Genomic DNA, 20405 nt, shown 5'->3' on the forward strand with positions numbered 1-20405 from the left:
AATATATATGCACTTTTTAGAATATGTTTTACAATAATTAAATTTTAAATATATTTTTAATGTTTAACATAAGAAGTGCGTCTAGAAAATGATATGTTGAATCGTTCAAAAAAAAAAATGATATGTTGAATTTTTTTGGTCATTTGCCAACTTTTTTAATTTGCCTACCGTTGAGGAAAAGGAAAATCCGAACTATTAACGCATGCACCGAGAGTCAAATGAGAAAATGACTCTTGTCGTTTTAGTATTCATCATATCCAATCATAATTTCACTCGGCGAAATTTAATTTGTCACCCAATACAAAATCAAACTTTCTACCTCAACAAATATATCTAGTATTATTTTCTGTAAATAGATATATATTTTTATTTCATGGTGCATTGTAGATTATCTGCATATATTTTATTGATCCTTTACAGGCGCATATAAGAAATTTGTTTTTAATACACATATAAATACTTTCCTAGGTTGTAAGATTTTTTTTTAATAATTCATGCATGCGTTTATATTATGAACAAACCACATGATATCATACTTGCCTGTCTAGGAGGTGGCACATGAGAATTATTCAATGATACTAAATGTTTTGGTGAAAAATGTTCAAAAGCAATTATGGGACTTAAAAAGAAATGCTTTATGCTTCATTCCCCCCCTCCCCAAATGAGGTACACCATTTGCAACAGTCAGTTTAAACAACAGATGAAAGGGAAGCTATATGTGATACAAGAGAGATAGAAACACATGTGAAAAAACTAATGCGAAGCAACCTTCTTTTTGTTTTATTTGTTTTCAATTACGTCAGAAAATCATGGAACATACGAGACAATAATTGTCTCCATATGCAAATTTTTTCATATACTAGTTTTCTACAAATGCATTTTTCTACATATGGGTTTTTACATATGCATTGAACATTACCACTAAAGGCCACTATCTCCAATTTTATATTATATACACAATCGAGATTTTTTGTTCACCAGCACTATTCCTATCATTTTGATGTTTAATTGAAATCCATTAATAAAGAAAATTGGAGAAAAGCCATATCTAAGGATGTACACATCGTGGATATGGAAACTTTTGTTTTGGCCATTTGTACACACATTATAGTAGATGAATTAGTGAGCCTACATACATATTAGTAACTTACACAAATGTGGATACGTAGATGAATTAGTGAGCCTACATACGTTTTGTAGAATACAAACGTGAATCATGTTCATCAAAACACATGTACCTTAAATGATATAAACAGTAGATCTATCAACTGTACATATATGGTTACATACCTGTGATGGGTCGTTAGCTCTAAAGTTGATTAGTCGGTCTCGGTCTAAATATACACCTGATCATGAAATATATATATCATTTGTGTGAAATAATTTAAACATTTATTCAAACATGCAAGTGTCCATCAAAGTAGTACGATACGAATAATTATGAAGGGTTCTTTTGGCACTTTACTAAATGTAATAATGAAAACAACATTGGCAAGTCAACTCATGGTAGTAAATTTTTTGGTTAATGCCATTCAACAAAATGGGCTTTTGTTTTGTTGTCACTTTATAGCCAGACAGTTCCATATAGTTCACTGGTCCGATCGATGCAGTCATCGCTTGTTACATGTTTTCCTCCTTTTATCCGTGTAATACCACCACCTTTTCATAACTTTTTCCTTTTCCTCTTGTTTTTTTGAAATTCATGATGAATACCAAATAGTTGATATGCATAATTGTGCAATTTTGACTGAATGATCAAATCAAGCCCAAACTTTAGTTAATGGTCTATTTTTCTGTCAACCCTAGCACAAAGCTTCAGAAAAAAAAACTCAACACAAGTGTTTTTTTAACACAAAACTCGGCACAAGTTGTATTTCGAGTTTTCCGTAAGAAGTATAAAAAATTAAACCGAATCAAAGTTTAATTGTTTGAACTGGCTATCTGCGTGAATACTCTACAAATAACGGATGAATTACATACCATAGTTAATATTCTTCGGGAACGCCTTGTTTGTTACATATCTAAATCGCATGCTTAATTTTGTAGAATAAAAATATGAAGTAAGTTATCCGGAGGAAAAAATATTAAAGAGGAAGTTTAGGGAACGGAATGAAGATCCGAAGATATACATCGAGAGTGAGGGAGGGTTTACCATATCAAAATTATATATATAAATAAATCAAGAACGGCCACATAAGTTTCATTTTCTATATTTTGGGCATGCTGAAGTCACCATCATGTAATTATTTAACATGATTACCAAAACAAAAAAAAACATTTTGATGTAATTTCCTCAAAACGAAGCGCGAATAAAATCATTGAAAATCTTTTTTTTTTCAAACACGCACAATGAATATGCATGCATGTCAATCATGTTGACTTCTCTCACACCCATAGCTTTTGGGACAAAGTGAAATAAAATCAATGTTTAATAATAATAATAATAATAATAATAATAATAATAATAATAATAATAATAATAATAATAATAATTGATAAGATGAGTCCAAATCCAGGTCTCTTATTAAAAGGCCACAAATTCAACCACTCCTCAATAATCTCTAAAGGTTCATCTAAAAAAAGCAAGTAAGAAAACACTTCTCTCTCTTTTTTGTTCTGATCTTCAATACACCAACGAGCGAATGGGAAGGGCTCCATGTTGCGACAAGACAAAGGTGAAGAGAGGGCCTTGGTCTCCCGAGGAAGACTCTAAACTTAGAGGTTACATTGAGAAGTATGGTAATGGTGGAAACTGGATCTCTTTTCCTCTCAAAGCCGGTAAGAAAATATGTTCTAAACTAAATTTAAAAAAAAAATTGTATCTGCTTCACCTTCTTTGAACTTCAAAGCATAAACAAGAGCTTGTACCGTTCTTTATTGTTGTTGTTTTTTTTTATTATTGTTGCTGTTGTTAAGGTTTGAGGAGATGTGGGAAGAGTTGTAGATTGAGGTGGTTAAACTATTTGAGACCAAACATAAAACATGGTGACTTCTCTGAGGAAGAAGACAGGATCATTTTCAGCCTCTTTGCTGCCATCGGAAGCAGGTATCCCTATTTAAGTTCTTGAAAGTTATCTTTTTAATATAAGAAATTAATTAAGACCACAGTGTTATATGGAACTAGTGATCAAAATGTTTTTTTTTATCAAAAGAATTCTTAGCTACAAGTACCATCTATTCATCTAGTTTTGCAACATTTTCTTCCGGCATTAACTACTACTAGACATCTATATTGAAACTTGTAGATGGTCAATAATAGCAGCTCATCTACCCGGAAGAACAGACAACGACATCAAAAACTATTGGAACACAAAGCTAAGGAAGAAACTCATGTCTTCTTCGTCTTTCTCTCACTCATCATCAGCCATGACTTCGCCTTTTCTAAACCCTAATTCTCAGGATGTGAAAAGACCATCAACCACAATTTCACCTTCTTCCTACAATCCGTATTTTGAAAACCCAACAAAAGCTCTCATCTCAAACATCGATGGCTTTGAAGCTGATAACCACCAGATCTTTCCCTTTGTTAACCCTAATTATCCTCAAGATATCTCTCTATCAGAGAGCAGCAACAACAACATTTCGGGCACAAGTGGTTTCTCGCTCAACCACAATATGTGTGGTCACTACAGCAACCACAACCATTTCTCCTCAGACGTTAGTGGAAATAGATCAGAGATTATAATGAAGCAAGAAGAGATCATGATGTTGATGATGATAGACAACCACATTGACCAGAGGACAAAAGGGTACAACGGGGATTTCACACAGGGGTATTACAGTAACTTCGTTAATGGACATGGGGATTTGAAGCAAATGATTAGTGGAACAGGCACTAATTCTAACATAAACATGGGTGGTTCAGGTTCAGAATCAGCTTCATCTTCTAGTTCCATAAGCAATCTAGCTGAGAACAAAAGCAGTGGTAGCCTCCTACAACACAAGTGTTTGCCCTATTTCTACTCCTAGTTCTTCTAGACTCTCTTGTCTTCTTATATAAATATATCTTGGACTGACTGTTAGTAAATTCAAAGATTTGATGGGGTATGGGAGGAGAGAGAATGAGAATGTGTGTGTAAGAGAGAAAGACTATGATCAGCTTCTATGGAATTTTGTGTTTTCGTTTATTATTATATTTTCGATCTTTGTAAGAGATATCTAGTTAAAAAGAGACAATGGGCGATTTGATTTGATGAAACCAAAAAGGATGTATTCATGGTTGAAGCGTTGAACGAGCTCATTTTTTGTTGTGAAAAGTAAAAGATCATATCAGCTTTTAGTTAAAACATCTAAGTATATGATGTTATACTCTTTAACAAAAAAAGAGGAAAGTATATGGCATAGTTCATTGTTATTGTTTGTAAAATTAGATGAAGTAATTATTATTTTAAGGCTGTAAATGAGTGTGCAATTCAATAGAATTGTTTAATCAGTATTTAAAAGAATAATTAAATTAATATGAATTTTATATTTTAAATCAAAATTATATAATAATATTTAGAATATTTAGTTGTTTTGTAAATATAAATAGTACTAGGTTGCATAGTAGAGAGAGAGAAGAAAGTATCGTGTATAAAAGTCATCACCTCTGGTCAGTCTCTAGGGGCTAAGAGAAATTGATTGATGGAACACACAGATTTTATTCATCTGTTCCGAATGACATATATACCCCTGCCAAATGGTTTTAGACTGGTATATTTTCTTTCAAAATTTTACAAAGGAAAACAAAAGTGTAGCGACAGAAATATTACACTTACGCGCCAGCCTAATAGACGTTACCTAGTAGTGTTATTTTCTGAAGGTGGTGAGGGTTTACAAAATGGGAACAAGTGATATTTACTCTCACTATTCAATGCGATCTCATGGTCCGTTCGTTTCTGTTTTAACATTAAGTTTCGTTTTCTTTTCAACCAGAAGAGTTTCTACAATTCGTAAGACGATTTTGATTAATCACAAGAAGATGAGCAGCAAAAGATTTACAGGAAAACGATTAAAATATACATTATACACAATCTAACCGGTTGTTTGGTAAATAAAACATTACAACCCACTTTTTCTTTTAAATGGTTTAAAGCCGATTCATTTGATTCGTAACCAGTCATTCTAAGCGTCTATTGGAACCGTATATGACTCAACTGTCCATATTATTAGACGGCCCATTAGATAATTACACTATATATCTATCTATCTTTTTATCTGGGCTAATTACGGCTCTGTAGACTTTGATGAAATGATGACAAACACCAAGTTCGTTGGTTGGATTGGTTGAATAAAAGCACTAAGGCAATAATTGGGATCAATAAGGCCCATTATATTGGTTTTGGAGAATCGATGAAGTCCACTCTATGAAATTGAATAACTAATGTAAGCAATTGAAACTGAAAAAAATGAAAAAATGATGTCGTTAAAAAAGAAAAAAAAAAAGAAGAAAATTTTCAAAAAAAAAATACCTGCAAGCAGTTTATAATCAAATGAAAAGAAAATGATTCTTTTAAATATTTTCCTAAATTGAGATGTTTATACAAAAATAACCTTTGATTCGTTGACAAAAGAAAAAACCTTTGATTCTTCTGTAGCATTTTTTAATTTTCGCGACAGCTGTATTTATTTCCAACCAAATCACAATACTAAAAGTAGAATAACTAGAGCAGGGAGAGTGTCCACCTCAGATTAAAAAATCAACCAATCATAGAAATCCTTTCTGCCATGTCATTAGTGATTGTCTGATTTCGTTGGCTTCTTTGGACTCAGCTTTTGTTTCATCTTTCGGTTGGGCTTTTACAAAACTTTTTATCGAGCCCATTGAAGTATTAAGGTTTTTTTATCTTCTCACTTTCTCCGTTCATATGTTAGCAGTAGATTTTTCCAGAACCTAAAGCTATAACCTCAATGTAACATCTCAACCGTGCATTAAATGAACCTTGCATTAAACGTCCCAACCTTTGCTTTAGATCAAAGCCAATGAATCAACGAATCACTATTCAACTTCCCTAATTCCCCTCTCCCAGGTTAAATATATATACGACATCGCCGTATGAATCCCTAAAGCTGCTCAAATCAAACGCCCCCTCTCACGCGTGTATCCATCGAAGAATTCTTCTGCAAATCTGCAATGACCTAGGGCGCAAGGTAACTTTTTCCTCTCACAATGTTTATGATGAGTTTTGTTTGGTAAGATTAATGCGCTTACTGCTTCTTTTGGTGTGGATTTTGACCGAACCTAATTCATTGTCTAATTCTCAGGCTTTTTTATTAACTCTAGACTATATCTAATTTATTGTCTGGCTATACGAACCAAAGGACTTTGGTGACCAATCAGCCGATCACAATTGGTCATATCAGTTTATTTTTTTTTTGCTTTGTAGACAATTAAGAGAAGGAGCAGAAATGTGCTCACTTTTGTGTCTGCTTACTATGCAACTAAAAATTATTGCAATACTTTCATTACTTTCTTATGGGATGATGATATGAAGCTTTTATTTTATTTTCACACTCTAGCTTCTGCTTTTTGAAACTTCGTGTTGTGGCTTTTGTGAAACGTAGTTAGCTCATGTCTTGGACGCTGTGTCACAAAATCTTGCAACATTATGTTATAATTTCACTATGTATTTATACTGTTGCGGTCAAAGGTCTCAGTGGTACTTTGTACCATAATAGTTTAACTTTTGATTGTATTGGAGTATGCTTGCTTGAAGAAATCAAGAAGAAAAAGAGTTTACAAGGATTAAGGATTTTAAAGGTGGCGAAGAGGATAAGTGTCGCTCCAAGAGATGACCATGCCAACAGCCATATAAGTACAAAACCGGTCAGAGCTAGAGTTCTTGAACAGCATGATGATCTTTTCAAACTTGGCCGTGCATTGGCGTTTCTACTACCGCATTTGTAAGTAAAATGAGTCTACATATTTGAACACTAAGTATACAAAACAATTATTCTGATACCTATTTTCATACTCTCTTTGTTTGGGATATAAACTGTCAGTATGTTGAGAGCGCGAATAATTCCTGAGGCTGACAAGAAAGAATGTCTGTAAAAAGCGTGTGAGGATAAGTGGTTTGTTTGATTAGCGTAGTGTGTCCTAGATTGGAATAAATTATTCTTTTGTTTCTTCAGATGGAGTTTCATAACACAACTACCAAAAGAAAATGTTGAAGATGTTGAGGTGATAAAAGAGGCGAAGGCATACAAAGCATCTTGAGAAAATAGTGACCAAGGGGAAGGAGTTTCTGAAGCATCAGAGGTTTCCTCTGTATTAATGGAGAAGGTCAAATGAATTAAGAATGGTTTACCATCAATCTAAAGTCTCAAGAGATTATTTTGCCAAAGCTAACTCTTTAGGTGTACTTTTTAAGGTTGCTGGTCTGATACCAATATCTCGAGGAGGATGACGATGTGTCTATCAACATTGGCAAAGGCTGGCTTCTTTTCACAGGTATATAGACATTATATATCCTCCACTTTCTTTCGCGTCTGATACTAAATTTCTAAAGTTGCAACGCTTTGAATGCAGATAACACAAGGATTGACATGGAAAGAAACACATGATGAAGTTACAGCTGCCGCGATGTACATGAAAGACACACTTGCTGCTGAAGGATTTCAACAAACAATCAGCTGTCTCTCCAAAGAAAAAGGCAAATAATCATCCCCTTCATGGGATTTTAATCTTTAAAGTTCATTTGTTAATTGATTTTTGTATTGTATCTGGTTTCTCAACAGAGGGAAGAATTGTAGTGTATGATACTTGCGGGTTGGGAAGAAAATGCAACAAAATAAAAATCAACAAGGAAAAAAAAAGAGTGCTCTGGTGTCTGCGCAGGAAGGTAATGACAACCCCATCGCTGATATGCTGGGAGCTTGATATCTTGCATATTTGCATTGTTTTATCCATTCATCCATGAGCATTTTCATCATATAGATTAGGATTCAGACATGTTTAGGTTGCATTTTGCATACATGAGTCTCTATTAGGTACTGGAGTACCACATAAGGTTATTTGGAGCTCAAAAGAGGTGAAAAGAGTGATCTTTGGACGAGCACAGCCGGAGCGACCTCTCGGAGCGACGGCATGAGGTCGCTGTGCACCACATCCCGGAGCGACTCATCCAGAGCGACTGCACAAGGTCGCTCGCGTTTTCACGTCTGGAGACACACATTTACACCTCGGAGCGACCTTCCAGAGCGACGTGCTGAAGTCGCTCCCGAAGCTCAGAGCGACCATACCAGAGCGACAGGGAGAAGTCGCTCGCGTTTTCATCACCCGGAGACGCGAGAACGAGCCCGGAGCGACCTCTCGCAGCGACACAGCGAGGTCGCTCCCGAAGCCTGGAGCGACTTGTCGGAGCGACGGGCTGAGGTCGCTCCGTGTTTTGTTTCTGCTCGAACTTGTGATTTCTCAAGGGCATTTTGGTCATTTCATTATGCACGTTTTTATTTTCTAAACCTATGTTTTATTACTCTGTAAGCCACCAGGAGGCACATCATCTTTGTTCTTAGAAAAACCACCAAAAACCTTTGGAAAGGGATCTTTTTGAATGAATTGATCAGTTTATTATTGAGAATTCTGTGTTCTTATCTATTTCCTGTGTTTCTCTACATGATTAATCTGAAATCCAATATGGGTTTAAGAGGAATCATGGAGATTAGTGAGTAATCACCTTTTGAATTCATGGGTTAGGGAGATTAAGGGTGATTAGGTTAGAGCTAGGATGTTTTAGTGTAGATCATTCATATTTCCTTGCTAGTAGAGTAATCATAATGCATCTTCTGAGTTGGCCACTCAGTTGTTGATCCTTAGGCATTTCTCACCCGAAAGGTGTTCGATGAAATGCCCGAGACAACTCTCCTAGGCTTTTAGTATACTTTGCCAAAGACATTTGTTGTTAAAGGTACTAAGATAGCTAATAGACTTGTTAGTAATGATTGCTTTCATATTATTCAACCAAAGACATTTGATGTTTGAGATATGTTAGCAAATGAGCATTCATCTAGACATAGAGCTTGCTTAGAATTGTGTCTAGGCTTAAGGTTGATAGTTTGATTGATCATTTGCCATCCTTAGTTCGATACTTGATCACCCAAGGTCTAATCCCTATACCCATGAGTTCTCTTTTCCTTTAGTCAAGAAAGTATCATTCTGTTATTGCTTTCTAGTTTTAGTCATAGTTTAAAACCCATCTAAATCATTGGTTGCACTTAGATTAAGTGAGTACTTGCATTCTCAGTGCTTTGATATCCCTCAGAACTGGTTCGACAATCTTCTATACTACAACATTTGTCTTAGGAGCCTTGAAAACTCCTAACATCAAATTGGCGCCGTTGCCAAATTCTGAGTAGATTTGAACATTGAGATTTAGTCACTTGCTTGAGACTAAGTCATTTTTATTTTCTTTTGTTACTGATTCTCTTTCTTCACCTCCCTTTAATCTACAGGTGTATGAACTTGAGGAGCAGGGGTCCATCAAACCTAGTTCCAATAGCTGCAGACATCAGAGCTTTAGAGAGAGAGTGTGCTAGAAATAGAAGAGAAGAAGAGCAACAGGCTCACTTGCAGAGATTGAGTACTGATATGGGAGACATACCTCAAAACCAACAGCGAGCAGCTCGACCCATTGGCACTTACGACCGCCCCAACATTCATGGTCATAGATTGGGAATCCGAGCACCCGCTGTGGCAGCCAACAACTTTGAGATCAAATCAGGACTCCTCAACGTGATCGAGAACAACAAGTATCATGGCTTGGCTCTAGAGGATCCATTTGATCACTTGGACAGGTTCGACAGCTACTGTGGGTTGTCAAAAACCAATGGTGTGTCCGAAGATGCCTTAAAGCTCAAGCTATTCCCTTTCTCTTTGGGGGATAAGGCACGTCAGTGGGAGAAGTCTCTACCCAGTGACTCCATCACTACTTGGGATGACTGCAAGAAAGCATTCTTGGAGAAGTTCTTCTCTACTTCAAGAACTGCTAAGCTGAGAAACGAGATTTCCAGCTTTCAACAGAAGAACTTGGAAGGCTTCAGTGAAGCCTGGGAGAGATTCAAGGGCTACCAAGCTCAATGCCCACACCATGGCTTTTCTAAGGAGAGCTTGCTGAGCACATTCTACCGTGGTGCTCTTCCTAAGTACAGAGCCAGACTGGATACAGCTAGCAATGGGTTCTTCTTGGGGAGAACTGAGGAGGATGCAGAAGAACTGGTTGACAACATGGTAAAGAGTGATGCAGTCTACAGTGGAGACCACGACAGAAGCAGTAGAACTGAGGATAAGCAAACGAGGAAGGAGTTGAAAGCTCTACAGGATAAGATAGACATCCTCCTTGCTGATAAAGCTACCCAAGAGCAGCTGCACTTTGTCGGCAACCCAAGCCAAGAGACACCAGTTATTGTCCATGAAGTTGAGGGTTTGGAAGGTCAGGAAGAGCTGTGTTTCATCAACAACAATGGTAGCTGGTACAAGAAAGAACCCAACTTTCAGTACAATAACTACCAACAGAAGTCCTATTCCAACAACCAGCAGAGTGGCTATCCGCCAAGAAACAACCAGCAAGGCAGCTATCAGCCTCAGCAAAACCCCTCGTCTGGTTCCTCTGCTCCTCAAGAGAGCAGCACTGATACCTTACTGAAGCAAATCTTGGAGTCTCAGACTAGAAGTGAGAAGCAAGTTGGTTATGAGTTGAAGAACCTTCATTCCAAGATTGATGGGAGCTACAATGAGCTCAACAACAAATTCTCACACCTTGCTTCTACAGTCAGGAATTTAGAGAATCAATTTGCTTCCATGAACACTCACCAGAATCGCCAGCAAGGATCTCTACCTGGAAAGTCTGACCAAAATCCCAAGGAGGCCAAAGCTATCACCCTTAGGAGTGGTAAGCAGTTACCTCCTAGAACCCTCACCAAGGATGCTGAGAAATTAGGTGAGGGGGTTGCCATCAACATAGATGATGAAGTGGTGATTGTTGATGAGAAGATCAATGACGAGATCTTGGAGAAGATAGTGGAAGCCAAAGGTAAAGGAAAGGTTGGAGAGGAGAAGAAGACAGTAAAGGATGGTGAAGTTGTTACTCCAGCAAGTGAAAGTTCTTTTGTTCCTCCTCCCTATGAACCCAAACTTCCATTCCCTGGTAGATTCAAGAAGCAGCTGCTAGAGAAATACAAAGCTCTGTTTGAGAAGCAAATGAGTGAAGCTCAGGTTGCAATGCCCATCATCGATGCTTTCATGTTGATTCCTCAATACAACAATTTCCTGAAAGATGTTGTAGCTGCAAAGAAGAAGGAGATGGAAAGCATGATGATTCTTACCCATGAGTGCAATGCCATCATCCAGAGGCTTGATGTTCCAGAGAAATTAGAGGATCCAGGAAGCTTCACACTACCTTGTGCTCTTGGACCTATGGTATTTGAGAAAAGTCTCTGCGATTTGGGAGCTAGTGTCAGCTTGATGCCTTTGTCTGTTGCAAAGAAGCTTGGATTCACTCAGTACAAGAAGTGTAGACTCTCTCTGGTGTTAGCTGATCGTTCAGTGAAGTACCCTGTGGGCATCTTAGAGGACCTCCCTGTGAAGATTGGAAGGTATGAGATACCTACAGATTTTGTGGTGCTTGAGATGGGTGAGGAGGCTCAAGATCCATTGATTCTAGGAAGGCCATTCTTAGCTACAGCAGGAGCTATTGTTAATGTGAAGGAAGGCACGATTGATCTCCATTTGGGTAAAGAGAACATCCTCCACTTTGACATCAAGAGGAAAATGAGGAAACCAACTGTGTTCGGGCAAGCCTTCTACATTGAAGAGATGGACACCCCTGCTGATGAGCACCTTGAAGAGTTACCACCTGAGGACGACGAGGAGGGAGCATCTCCCTCTACTCATTCCCTATAGAAGGTAACCCACCACACTCCCTTGTATATACCATTTCATTTTTGCATATTAGTCTTCTTTTCGGTATCTCTCTCTCTACTTGACGACACAGAGACTGTGTCACTCAAGTTTGGGGGAGGTACCAAGTATTTGATCATGTTTGCTTTGATGTTGTTTCATTGAGTCATGCATGGCATACCTATTTGCATAGATAAAAAAAAAAATCAATCATTTAGTTTGCATCATTTGCATTTTTAGGAGAGTCTAGAGCATATAGGTTGCATTCACTTGCATTGGGAGCAATGATTTGAATGCCTTGTAAAGAACACTACGTTGCACTTGACTAGCTTTTGCACCTCTCAAAAAGACTTGTATGTTTCGAGCCTTGAAAACTCTTCCTGAAACTTGTTGATTGCTGAAACTCAGTCTTTGAAGCCAACTACAACCTTATTAGAAATGAATGAACTTAATGCTTCTTGCTTAGGGTCCCTTGTGTACTGAGTCATGGCTATACACACTGGAGTTGTCACATCTTTTATGCCAATCTTTTTGACAAACTCTAGTGGTAGACCACTCCCAAAACCTTTCCTTCCTTTTAAGCTTTCATTGTTTGATGAGTGAGGCCTTCTTCGGAAAGTCTTACATGCGCATAATGTTGAGAGTATCGGGAACGACAATGCTTGATCTTCATTTTTGCTAGATTGGACACTCTTTTGTCTAGCTATAGGTGGGAGGGTGAGTGTTGTGATCATGATTTGGGAGAAATGAAAAATAAAAAGGATAGACTCTTTGTGCTTAAGTGAATTGATTTTCTGGGATAAGTAGAGAACCTCTAGCTCTAGTTTTGAAAAGTCTTGGCCCCCAACCTAAAAAAAAAAAAAAATATATATAAAAAAAAAAAAAAAAAGAAATCGAAAAAAAAAAAAAGAAAGAAAAGGGGGCTAGCAAAGTTGTTAGGAGCTAAGAAATGTTTTGAGGTTGTAGAAAAATCCCTTGTAGATTTCAAAAAGAAAGAGTTAAAGTTCTTAAGATCTTTTGGTGAGAGATGTGAGTTGGGTTTGACATTTGGGAATGATTGTGTAATGTATGTTTGGGAAAAGGGTAGAACAATGGAGATTGAGCATTGTATGCATGAGTTGGTCCCTTTCTTAGATATATTATGTGCAATGTCAAGGCTACTTGTTTTGAGAGTAAACCACCTTAAAGATCATATGTTTTGAACCTCTTGAATCACTTGAATAAAAGCCTTCCCTTACCCAACCAAATGACTTGGACCAACTGACCATTTGCAAGAATTCACCTGATGTTTTGTGCTTAATGAATGTGAGAGTTGGTTGATTTGAATGTGTGGATGCTTGATGATGAGTGTAAGAACAAAAAGAGTTAAGATAGGCCTAGAGAAGCTAGAGTGTAATAAGAGAGTGTGCTAGTTGTGTTTCTTTTGGCTATGTGCTCCCACCTTCAACCTCTCTTCCTATGAGTTCTAGAAAGTTCACTTGTGGACAAGTAAAAGAACAAGTTTGGGGGAGTTGATATCTTGCATATTTGCATTGTTTTATCCATTCATCCATGAGCATTTTCATCATATAGATTAGGATTCAGACATGTTTAGGTTGCATTTTGCATACATGAGTCTCTATTAGGTACTGGAGTACCACATAAGGTTATTTGGAGCTCAAAAGAGGTGAAAAGAGTGATCTTTGGACGAGCACAGCCGGAGCGACCTCTCGGAGCGACGGCATGAGGTCGCTGTGCACCACATCCCGGAGCGACTCATCCAGAGCGACTGCACAAGGTCGCTCGCGTTTTCACGTCTGGAGACACACATTTACACCTCGGAGCGACCTTCCAGAGCGACGTGCTGAAGTCGCTCCCGAAGCTCAGAGCGACCATACCAGAGCGACAGGGAGAAGTCGCTCGCGTTTTCATCACCCGGAGACGCGAGAACGAGCCCGGAGCGACCTCTCGCAGCGACACAGCGAGGTCGCTCCCGAAGCCTGGAGCGACTTGTCGGAGCGACGGGCTGAGGTCGCTCCGTGTTTTGTTTCTGCTCGAACTTGTGATTTCTCAAGGGCATTTTGGTCATTTCATTATGCACGTTTTTATTTTCTAAACCTATGTTTTATTACTCTGTAAGCCACCAGGAGGCACATCATCTTTGTTCTTAGAAAAACCACCAAAAACCTTTGGAAAGGGATCTTTTTGAATGAATTGATCAGTTTATTATTGAGAATTCTGTGTTCTTATCTATTTCCTGTGTTTCTCTACATGATTAATCTGAAATCCAATATGGGTTTAAGAGGAATCATGGAGATTAGTGAGTAATCACCTTTTGAATTCATGGGTTAGGGAGATTAAGGGTGATTAGGTTAGAGCTAGGATGTTTTAGTGTAGATCATTCATATTTCCTTGCTAGTAGAGTAATCATAATGCATCTTCTGAGTTGGCCACTCAGTTGTTGATCCTTAGGCATTTCTCACCCGAAAGGTGTTCGATGAAATGCCCGAGACAACTCTCCTAGGCTTTTAGTATACTTTGCCAAAGACATTTGTTGTTAAAGGTACTAAGATAGCTAATAGACTTGTTAGTAATGATTGCTTTCATATTATTCAACCAAAGACATTTGATGTTTGAGATATGTTAGCAAATGAGCATTCATCTAGACATGGAGCTTGCTTAGAATTGTGTCTAGGCTTAAGGTTGATAGTTTGATTGATCATCTGCCATCCTTAGTTCGATACTTGATCACCCAAGGTCTAATCCCTATACCCATGAGTTCTCTTTTCCTTTAGTCAAGAAAGTATCATTCTGTTATTGCTTTCTAGTTTTAGTCATAGTTTAAAACCCTTCTAAATCATTGGTTGCACTTAGATTAAGTGAGTACTTGCATTCTCAGTGCTTTGATATCCCTCAGAACTGGTTCGACAATCTTCTATACTACAACATTTGTCTTAGGAGCCTTGAAAACTCCTAACATCAGAGCTGCATCTGTAACAACAAATACCTCTCATGATGTGTAGATTGGTGTTCCTATGACCAGCATAAGGCTTGATTGATAGGCATGGGATGGTTGAAAAAAACAGAGGCGAGGTAGCTCTGCCAAGTGCTCGACCTGTTGTTCCCGAAATGACTGCGGAGTGCGGAGAAGCTAACAGTTCTGGAACATGGGCTCTCTGACATGCATTGAGTAAAATCTCAAGTAATGGAGTCTATGACCCTCATGTCAACTCCCACAAACTACACCAGAGCTTTTTTAAATTTCGCATATTAATGAATTATGACTCAAAACTCATTACTACCGTCCGTCATGTTAGTGTATGTGTTTTGTTTTCAAAATTTTGTATCTAATCAACTAAGCTCTGTTTTTCAAAAAAAAAATTTAGAACATGTTTAAAATTAGTCTTCGGATTAATAGAATAACTTACATCCCATTAGATCAATACGAATGCTCATCCCAGTAATAATCTCATTTTCCTCCTCAGTACCTATCACAATCACCAAAATCTTCTCCACCAACAAAGTTTACAGCTAATACGTAATAGGCAAATAACCTCCTAAATTGTATATGACTTATTATCTTCAAACCAAATTTCATTTCAATACAACTACACATTATTAAACAATATAGCTCAACTTCAAAGATGTAACCACATTTACCATCATATAATTTCCCTTCTCCAGAACTAAGCCAGTTTCCGGTGAGTTCCAATTACTAAATAAATAAACTAAACTTTAACACAATTAGTGAGTTAATTTACAGTATAAACAATAATATTTAACACTCAAATATGTAATAAATTAGATTAGTAGTAAAATATATTCAAAAGATATACAGCCTCTGTTTTTTGAAAAAATATAAGTTTTAATATTTTTCATACATATTAAAATATATTAAATATTAATTATCTATGCATAAACTTTATAATTAAATATATCTCAAAAATTTAACCAATAAAATTACATTTTATATTATGTTTTAAATTAATGTTTAGTTAATTTCTAACTCATACACATTACATCTATAATTTGAAATAAAGAACGCACAAAAAACTATGAGTTCTAACATTTCAAATTTACTAGACAAAGAATATAATATAAATAGTTTTAAATTTTTATAATAAATTCTAATGTATATATGTACATTTATATTCAAATAAAAACTGTAATAGAAAAATAATTAAATTATAGAACAAAAAATCCCGGGCGTAGCCCGGACAAACAACTAGTAAAAGTAATAGTCGCCCGTCGCAGCAAATACCCGAGATAAAAAAATAACGAACGTGCATATATTAACTCAACATTATAATTGTAGTAATAATATGAAAAAACGGAAAGGGGAATACGAAAACGTATGTGATGGAACATAACATGGTAGACATACATACATGTCATTAAACACACCATTCATCATCATCGTCATAAAAAAACGGACTCGTTACTATAAATAGAAACGAAAGGTTCTAGTTTTTCTCAAAGACTTGTGTTCTCTCTCAATCCTCCGACTCTGTCTCCACCCACTACTCTCTCACTAACTAACCGAGTCATCATGGGCAAGGTAACTGAGTCAAAACCGTCCTTAACAACATTCTCGAGTCTTCTCTTTTTGTTTTTTTATTCATTTCACTCTTATCTAATGGGTTTGATTTGCTCTCTATGTTCTGTTTCTAAGCAGAACAACAACAACAACAAGGAGAACAAAGGAGATGGCGGCGGCGAGAAGAAAACGGCATCAGTCACCGTCGTTTTGAAGATCGATATGCATTGCGAAGGCTGCGCTTCCAAGATCGTTAAATGCGTTCGTACTTTCCAAGGTTTGATTTAATTTTTTTAACGTTACAGTCCTTTTTATTCGTTGGTTGTTTAAATATCCCTATTTAATTGGTTGAATTGTTAACAATAAATGTCTCTCTCAGGCGTTGAGACTGTGAAGTCGGAATCAGAGAGTGGAAAGTTAACGGTGACCGGAGATGTAGATCCGGCGAAGCTCCGGGAGAAACTTGAAGAGAAGACGAAGAAGAAAGTCGACTTGGTTTCTCCTCAGCCCAAGAAGGAGAAGGAGAAAGAGAAAGACAGCAACAAGGACAAAACTAAAAACGATGAAGACAAGAACAAAGAAAAGAAACCAGAGGAGAAGAAACCCAAAGAGGTAAAAACACATTAAAGTTTAAAACTTTGGTTTTGTCTGATTATTACAGATAATAAAGTTAATAACTTTATTTGATTAATTTTTCCAGGCTCCGGTGACAACGGCGGTGTTGAAGGTGGACTTCCATTGTCAAGGTTGTATCGGGAAGATCCAAAAGACTGTCACTAGAACCAAAGGTTAGAGAGAGAGACACAACACAACCAATGATTATAATGGCGTTTCGAAACGCTCATACTGTTTTGTCTTTGCAAACGCAATCGCAGGTGTGAATGGGCTGACGATGGATAAAGAGAAGCAGTTACTGACGGTGAAAGGAACAATGGATGTCAAGAAGCTCGCCGACACTTTGTCGGAGAAGCTGAAGCGTAAGGTGGAGGTTGTGCCGCCGGCGAAGAAAGATAAAGAGAATGGTAAGGGGAAAGAGAACGAGTCCGGGGACAAGAAGAAAGGAGGAGACGGCGGAGGAAAGGATAACAAAGGGGGCGAGGGGGTGAATGCGATGGAGTACGTGGCGGCTCAGCCTTCTTACGGGGCAGCTTACTATCCGGGTGGGCCGTATGGATACCCGATTCAAGCCCACGCGCCTCAGATGTTCAGCGATGAGAACGTGAACGCTTGCGTCGTTATGTGAGGCGGCGGAAGAAAAATATTGGAGGGTGGTAGAAGTTGTAAATATTCTATAATTTGGGGTATTCCGGGAAATACTAGTTTTTATTTTGTAGTTTTTTTTTTAAACTGTTTCAGTTTTGAATTTCTCCTTTTTGTTTATGTTCGTTTCTAATTTTAAGTCAAAACATGCAAATATTTCCTAAGTTTAATAATAATAATTTTTAAGATATTTTCATAGGTATTGTTTCAATTGTGAATATATATAAATTTAAGTTAAATTCTAACACCTTTTTACCAGCAATTCTATATGCTGTATATTATCCAAAAAAAAAAAAGGGATTGTTGTCATTTAAGATACAACCAGATAATTTGAAAGTGCAGAAGATGTATTTAATTTATTTTTTATTCTAAAATGTAAAACTAATTCACCCGATCTCTGAACTGAACTGCGATTGTCAAGTTAAAGTTAAAAGCATATTATCTAATTAAGTTGTACTGTTGATAATGACACGGCAAATTAAAATTAAACGTCACAATTAGTCATCAATTTTTTTTGGTGCGGTGTATTATCTCCAAATACGACTTATTTAGACAACTACATGTTCTTTCAGTTTCCGTAAATAAGATTTTCTAAACTATCTACACATATTAAAAATTTATAACTAAATTTATTATTTATTTTAATGTAGATATTTATATAACTATCAATCATTGATATTTAATCAATTCAAATATCTCCATTAATGTTTTTTAAATATATAAAAGTACCTTAAGATATACATATAATTTATTTTGTAGACAAAAAAACAAATTTTTATACTTTCTAACTACTTTTTTAGCTAGTAATACTAAGTACAAACATAGAAGAGTTGTCATGTTGTATGTCTGTCTGCACAGTTTTTTGGCCTATAATGAGTTACTGAGTTTTAATTTTACCAACAAAAATTGAATGACTAATAAATTATACAAATTAAAAGCGCAGTGGTGAATGTCCATAAATACTGAGTCAAAAGTACATAATAAATGCATAATTATATAACTACCATTCTCTTCCTTTTCCCTTTGTAATAAATTAGCTTACGTAGTTTGCTCTTCTCACCACTCGCTTGATTGGCAATCCCTGTCGTCTCAATTGCTCTTTTGTGGTTTTAAAAATTCGACCAAAAAATCTACATTTTTATTATATAGTTTTGTATCAATTTTCGAATAAAATTAGGATTTGAGGAAATGTTGTCGGTATTAGGTGTCTCTACGAAACTTTGAGCCAGTTGAGTTGGATGGAAGTGCTCTCGAGTCTTGTCCTCTGCTTCATGCCCTCTCTCGTCTTGTAAGTTGTAACTGTTGGAATATATTATTATTCCTTCATTTTTGGACACATACGAGCCCATATAATATATCAAACTGAAGTACTGAACTAGAACATGTCCTTTTATATTAGTACAATTTTAAATATCTACTATTTTTTTATAAGAGAGAGTATATGAGTCGTAGCATTGCCTACTCAGAAAAAAAACAACTAAACAAAACAAGCAACTACCTGATAATGGAGATATGAAACTACTTTTGTAATTTAAAGAGTGTTTTCTTGCCAAAGAAACAAAACCTATTTTTGTTAAGTTCTTATTGACATCAAATTTATGGTTGATAGATTATAATGAAGTGAAACCTATTGTTGTTTACCTGTCGATTAGCCAAGGTTAGATTTGGTATATGTCCTTGGTCTTTCAAACGTTACGGTTTGGTTTACTTCGGTGAACTTAATTACAAGTGAAAAGCAAAATAACTATAGTTTTGGTCAAAAATAGGTATAGTTATTTGTTAGGAATCTAATAGGTAAGTCAGCATATAGTGAATGCCAACCCATGACATCAATGCTCACATTACTACTTGTTTTCCTTTCACTCTTTTATGGTAACGTAAAGCCAAAAGTTATTTATTTATTTCTGTGGAAAAAATATCATTAATAATAAATTAACATCAATATAGTCGTCGTATTCATGTTTTTATTATGCATGTGCGTTTGATGCGACATCTCATTCAATATTAATTAAAATCGTTAACACATTAATACATCCATAAACATGTGTTAAGAATTTTGGGATCATGATGCGGGGTGCTTCATACCATGCAAACATGATGCATTCCACTAATCATCATTCATAATTATCATACATTTTAGTTTTCAACTTTCTTTTCTAGGAAAGTTCCATTCGCGTTCGAGGAAACTAAAGGATTTAAAAATAATTCACATAAAAGTAACTAATCAAGCTTTTCAACACGCTTATACATTTCATTTCTCTTTATTCTTTTCTTATCAACAATTACAGGTGGGAATATTTTTTGTAAGAAACCTTTTTCACTTTATAAAAATTAAAAGTTTTTCTATATTCAAAGTTACCTTTGTATGTCAAAAGGCTTGGCGAGAAGCTTTAATTGTAGATTTTACCAAAAAAAAAAGCTTTATTTGTAGTCCAAAGTTACTTGAAGGCTTGAACTTTTAAATTATATTATAAACTAAGAATTAAACGAAGTTTACAAAAAGAAAAACTAAGATTTAAACGAGAGTTAAAAAAGAGACGTTGAGGAAAATAATTCAATTAGTAGTGGTTCAATGCTCTCTTTCAAGTGGTTAATAATATTTTATGAATCTAAGCCAAAATTTGAATCGTAAAATCTACAAATCTTCATTTGGAATATTTTATATACTTTATACATGATGACAAAAAAAATATATACTTTATACATTTTAAATGTTAAATTTTTATTTGAAAGTTTTATTTAACCCAAAAGAAA

General features: G+C 36.1%; 2 protein-coding genes and 1 non-coding gene across 4 annotated transcripts; 2 read left to right on the forward strand and 1 right to left on the reverse strand.

The window, feature by feature from the left end:
- Window positions 1-2549: 2549 nt before the first annotated feature.
- On the forward strand, window positions 2550-4224 carry LOC106409689 (transcription factor RAX1). Its single transcript, XM_013850270.3, has 3 exons — window positions 2550-2778; window positions 2917-3046; window positions 3246-4224. The coding sequence occupies exons 1-3, from the start codon at window positions 2643-2645 to the stop codon at window positions 3967-3969; spliced, it is 990 nt and encodes a 329-aa protein (XP_013705724.2). The 5' UTR covers window positions 2550-2642; the 3' UTR covers window positions 3970-4224.
- Window positions 4225-9967: 5743 nt separating this feature from the next.
- Window positions 9968-10074, reverse strand: LOC125589682. The gene has a single exon (XR_007325854.1). It is a non-coding gene; the product is annotated as a small nucleolar RNA R71 (small nucleolar RNA).
- Window positions 10075-16260: 6186 nt separating this feature from the next.
- LOC106411150 (heavy metal-associated isoprenylated plant protein 3-like) lies at window positions 16261-17841 on the forward strand. Of its 2 annotated transcripts, none has more exons than XM_013851844.3 (5): window positions 16261-16412; window positions 16530-16668; window positions 16771-17003; window positions 17092-17179; window positions 17267-17841. In XM_013851844.3, exons 1-5 carry the CDS (start codon window positions 16404-16406, stop codon window positions 17632-17634), a joined length of 837 nt encoding a protein of 278 aa, XP_013707298.2. In that variant the 5' UTR covers window positions 16261-16403; the 3' UTR covers window positions 17635-17841. The 2 variants fall into 2 exon arrangements, with proteins under 2 accessions (XP_013707298.2, XP_048605897.1); XM_048749940.1 differs by having other exon boundaries at window positions 16312-16412; window positions 16527-16668.
- The last annotated feature ends 2564 nt before the right edge of the window (window positions 17842-20405 follow it).

This window comes from Brassica napus, chromosome A2, assembly GCF_020379485.1.
Source record: "Brassica napus cultivar Da-Ae chromosome A2, Da-Ae, whole genome shotgun sequence".
In the NCBI taxonomy this organism is placed as follows: Eukaryota; Viridiplantae; Streptophyta; class Magnoliopsida; order Brassicales; family Brassicaceae; genus Brassica; species Brassica napus.

Excerpts from the sequence above, each read along its gene's own strand:
- LOC106409689 (XM_013850270.3), top strand. The coding sequence starts at position 2,643 with ATGGGAAGGGCTCCATGTTGCGACAAGACAAAGGTGAAGAGAGGGCCT. Across the intron at positions 2,779-2,916 it reads CTCTTTTCCTCTCAAAGCCG|GTTTGAGGAGATGTGGGAAG; the intron begins GTAAGAAAATAT and ends GCTGTTGTTAAG. Across the intron at positions 3,047-3,245 it reads TTTGCTGCCATCGGAAGCAG|ATGGTCAATAATAGCAGCTC; the intron begins GTATCCCTATTT and ends TGAAACTTGTAG.
- LOC106411150 (XM_048749940.1), top strand. Across the intron at positions 16,669-16,770 it reads ATGCGTTCGTACTTTCCAAG|GCGTTGAGACTGTGAAGTCG; the intron begins GTTTGATTTAAT and ends TGTCTCTCTCAG. Across the intron at positions 17,180-17,266 it reads GACTGTCACTAGAACCAAAG|GTGTGAATGGGCTGACGATG; the intron begins GTTAGAGAGAGA and ends ACGCAATCGCAG.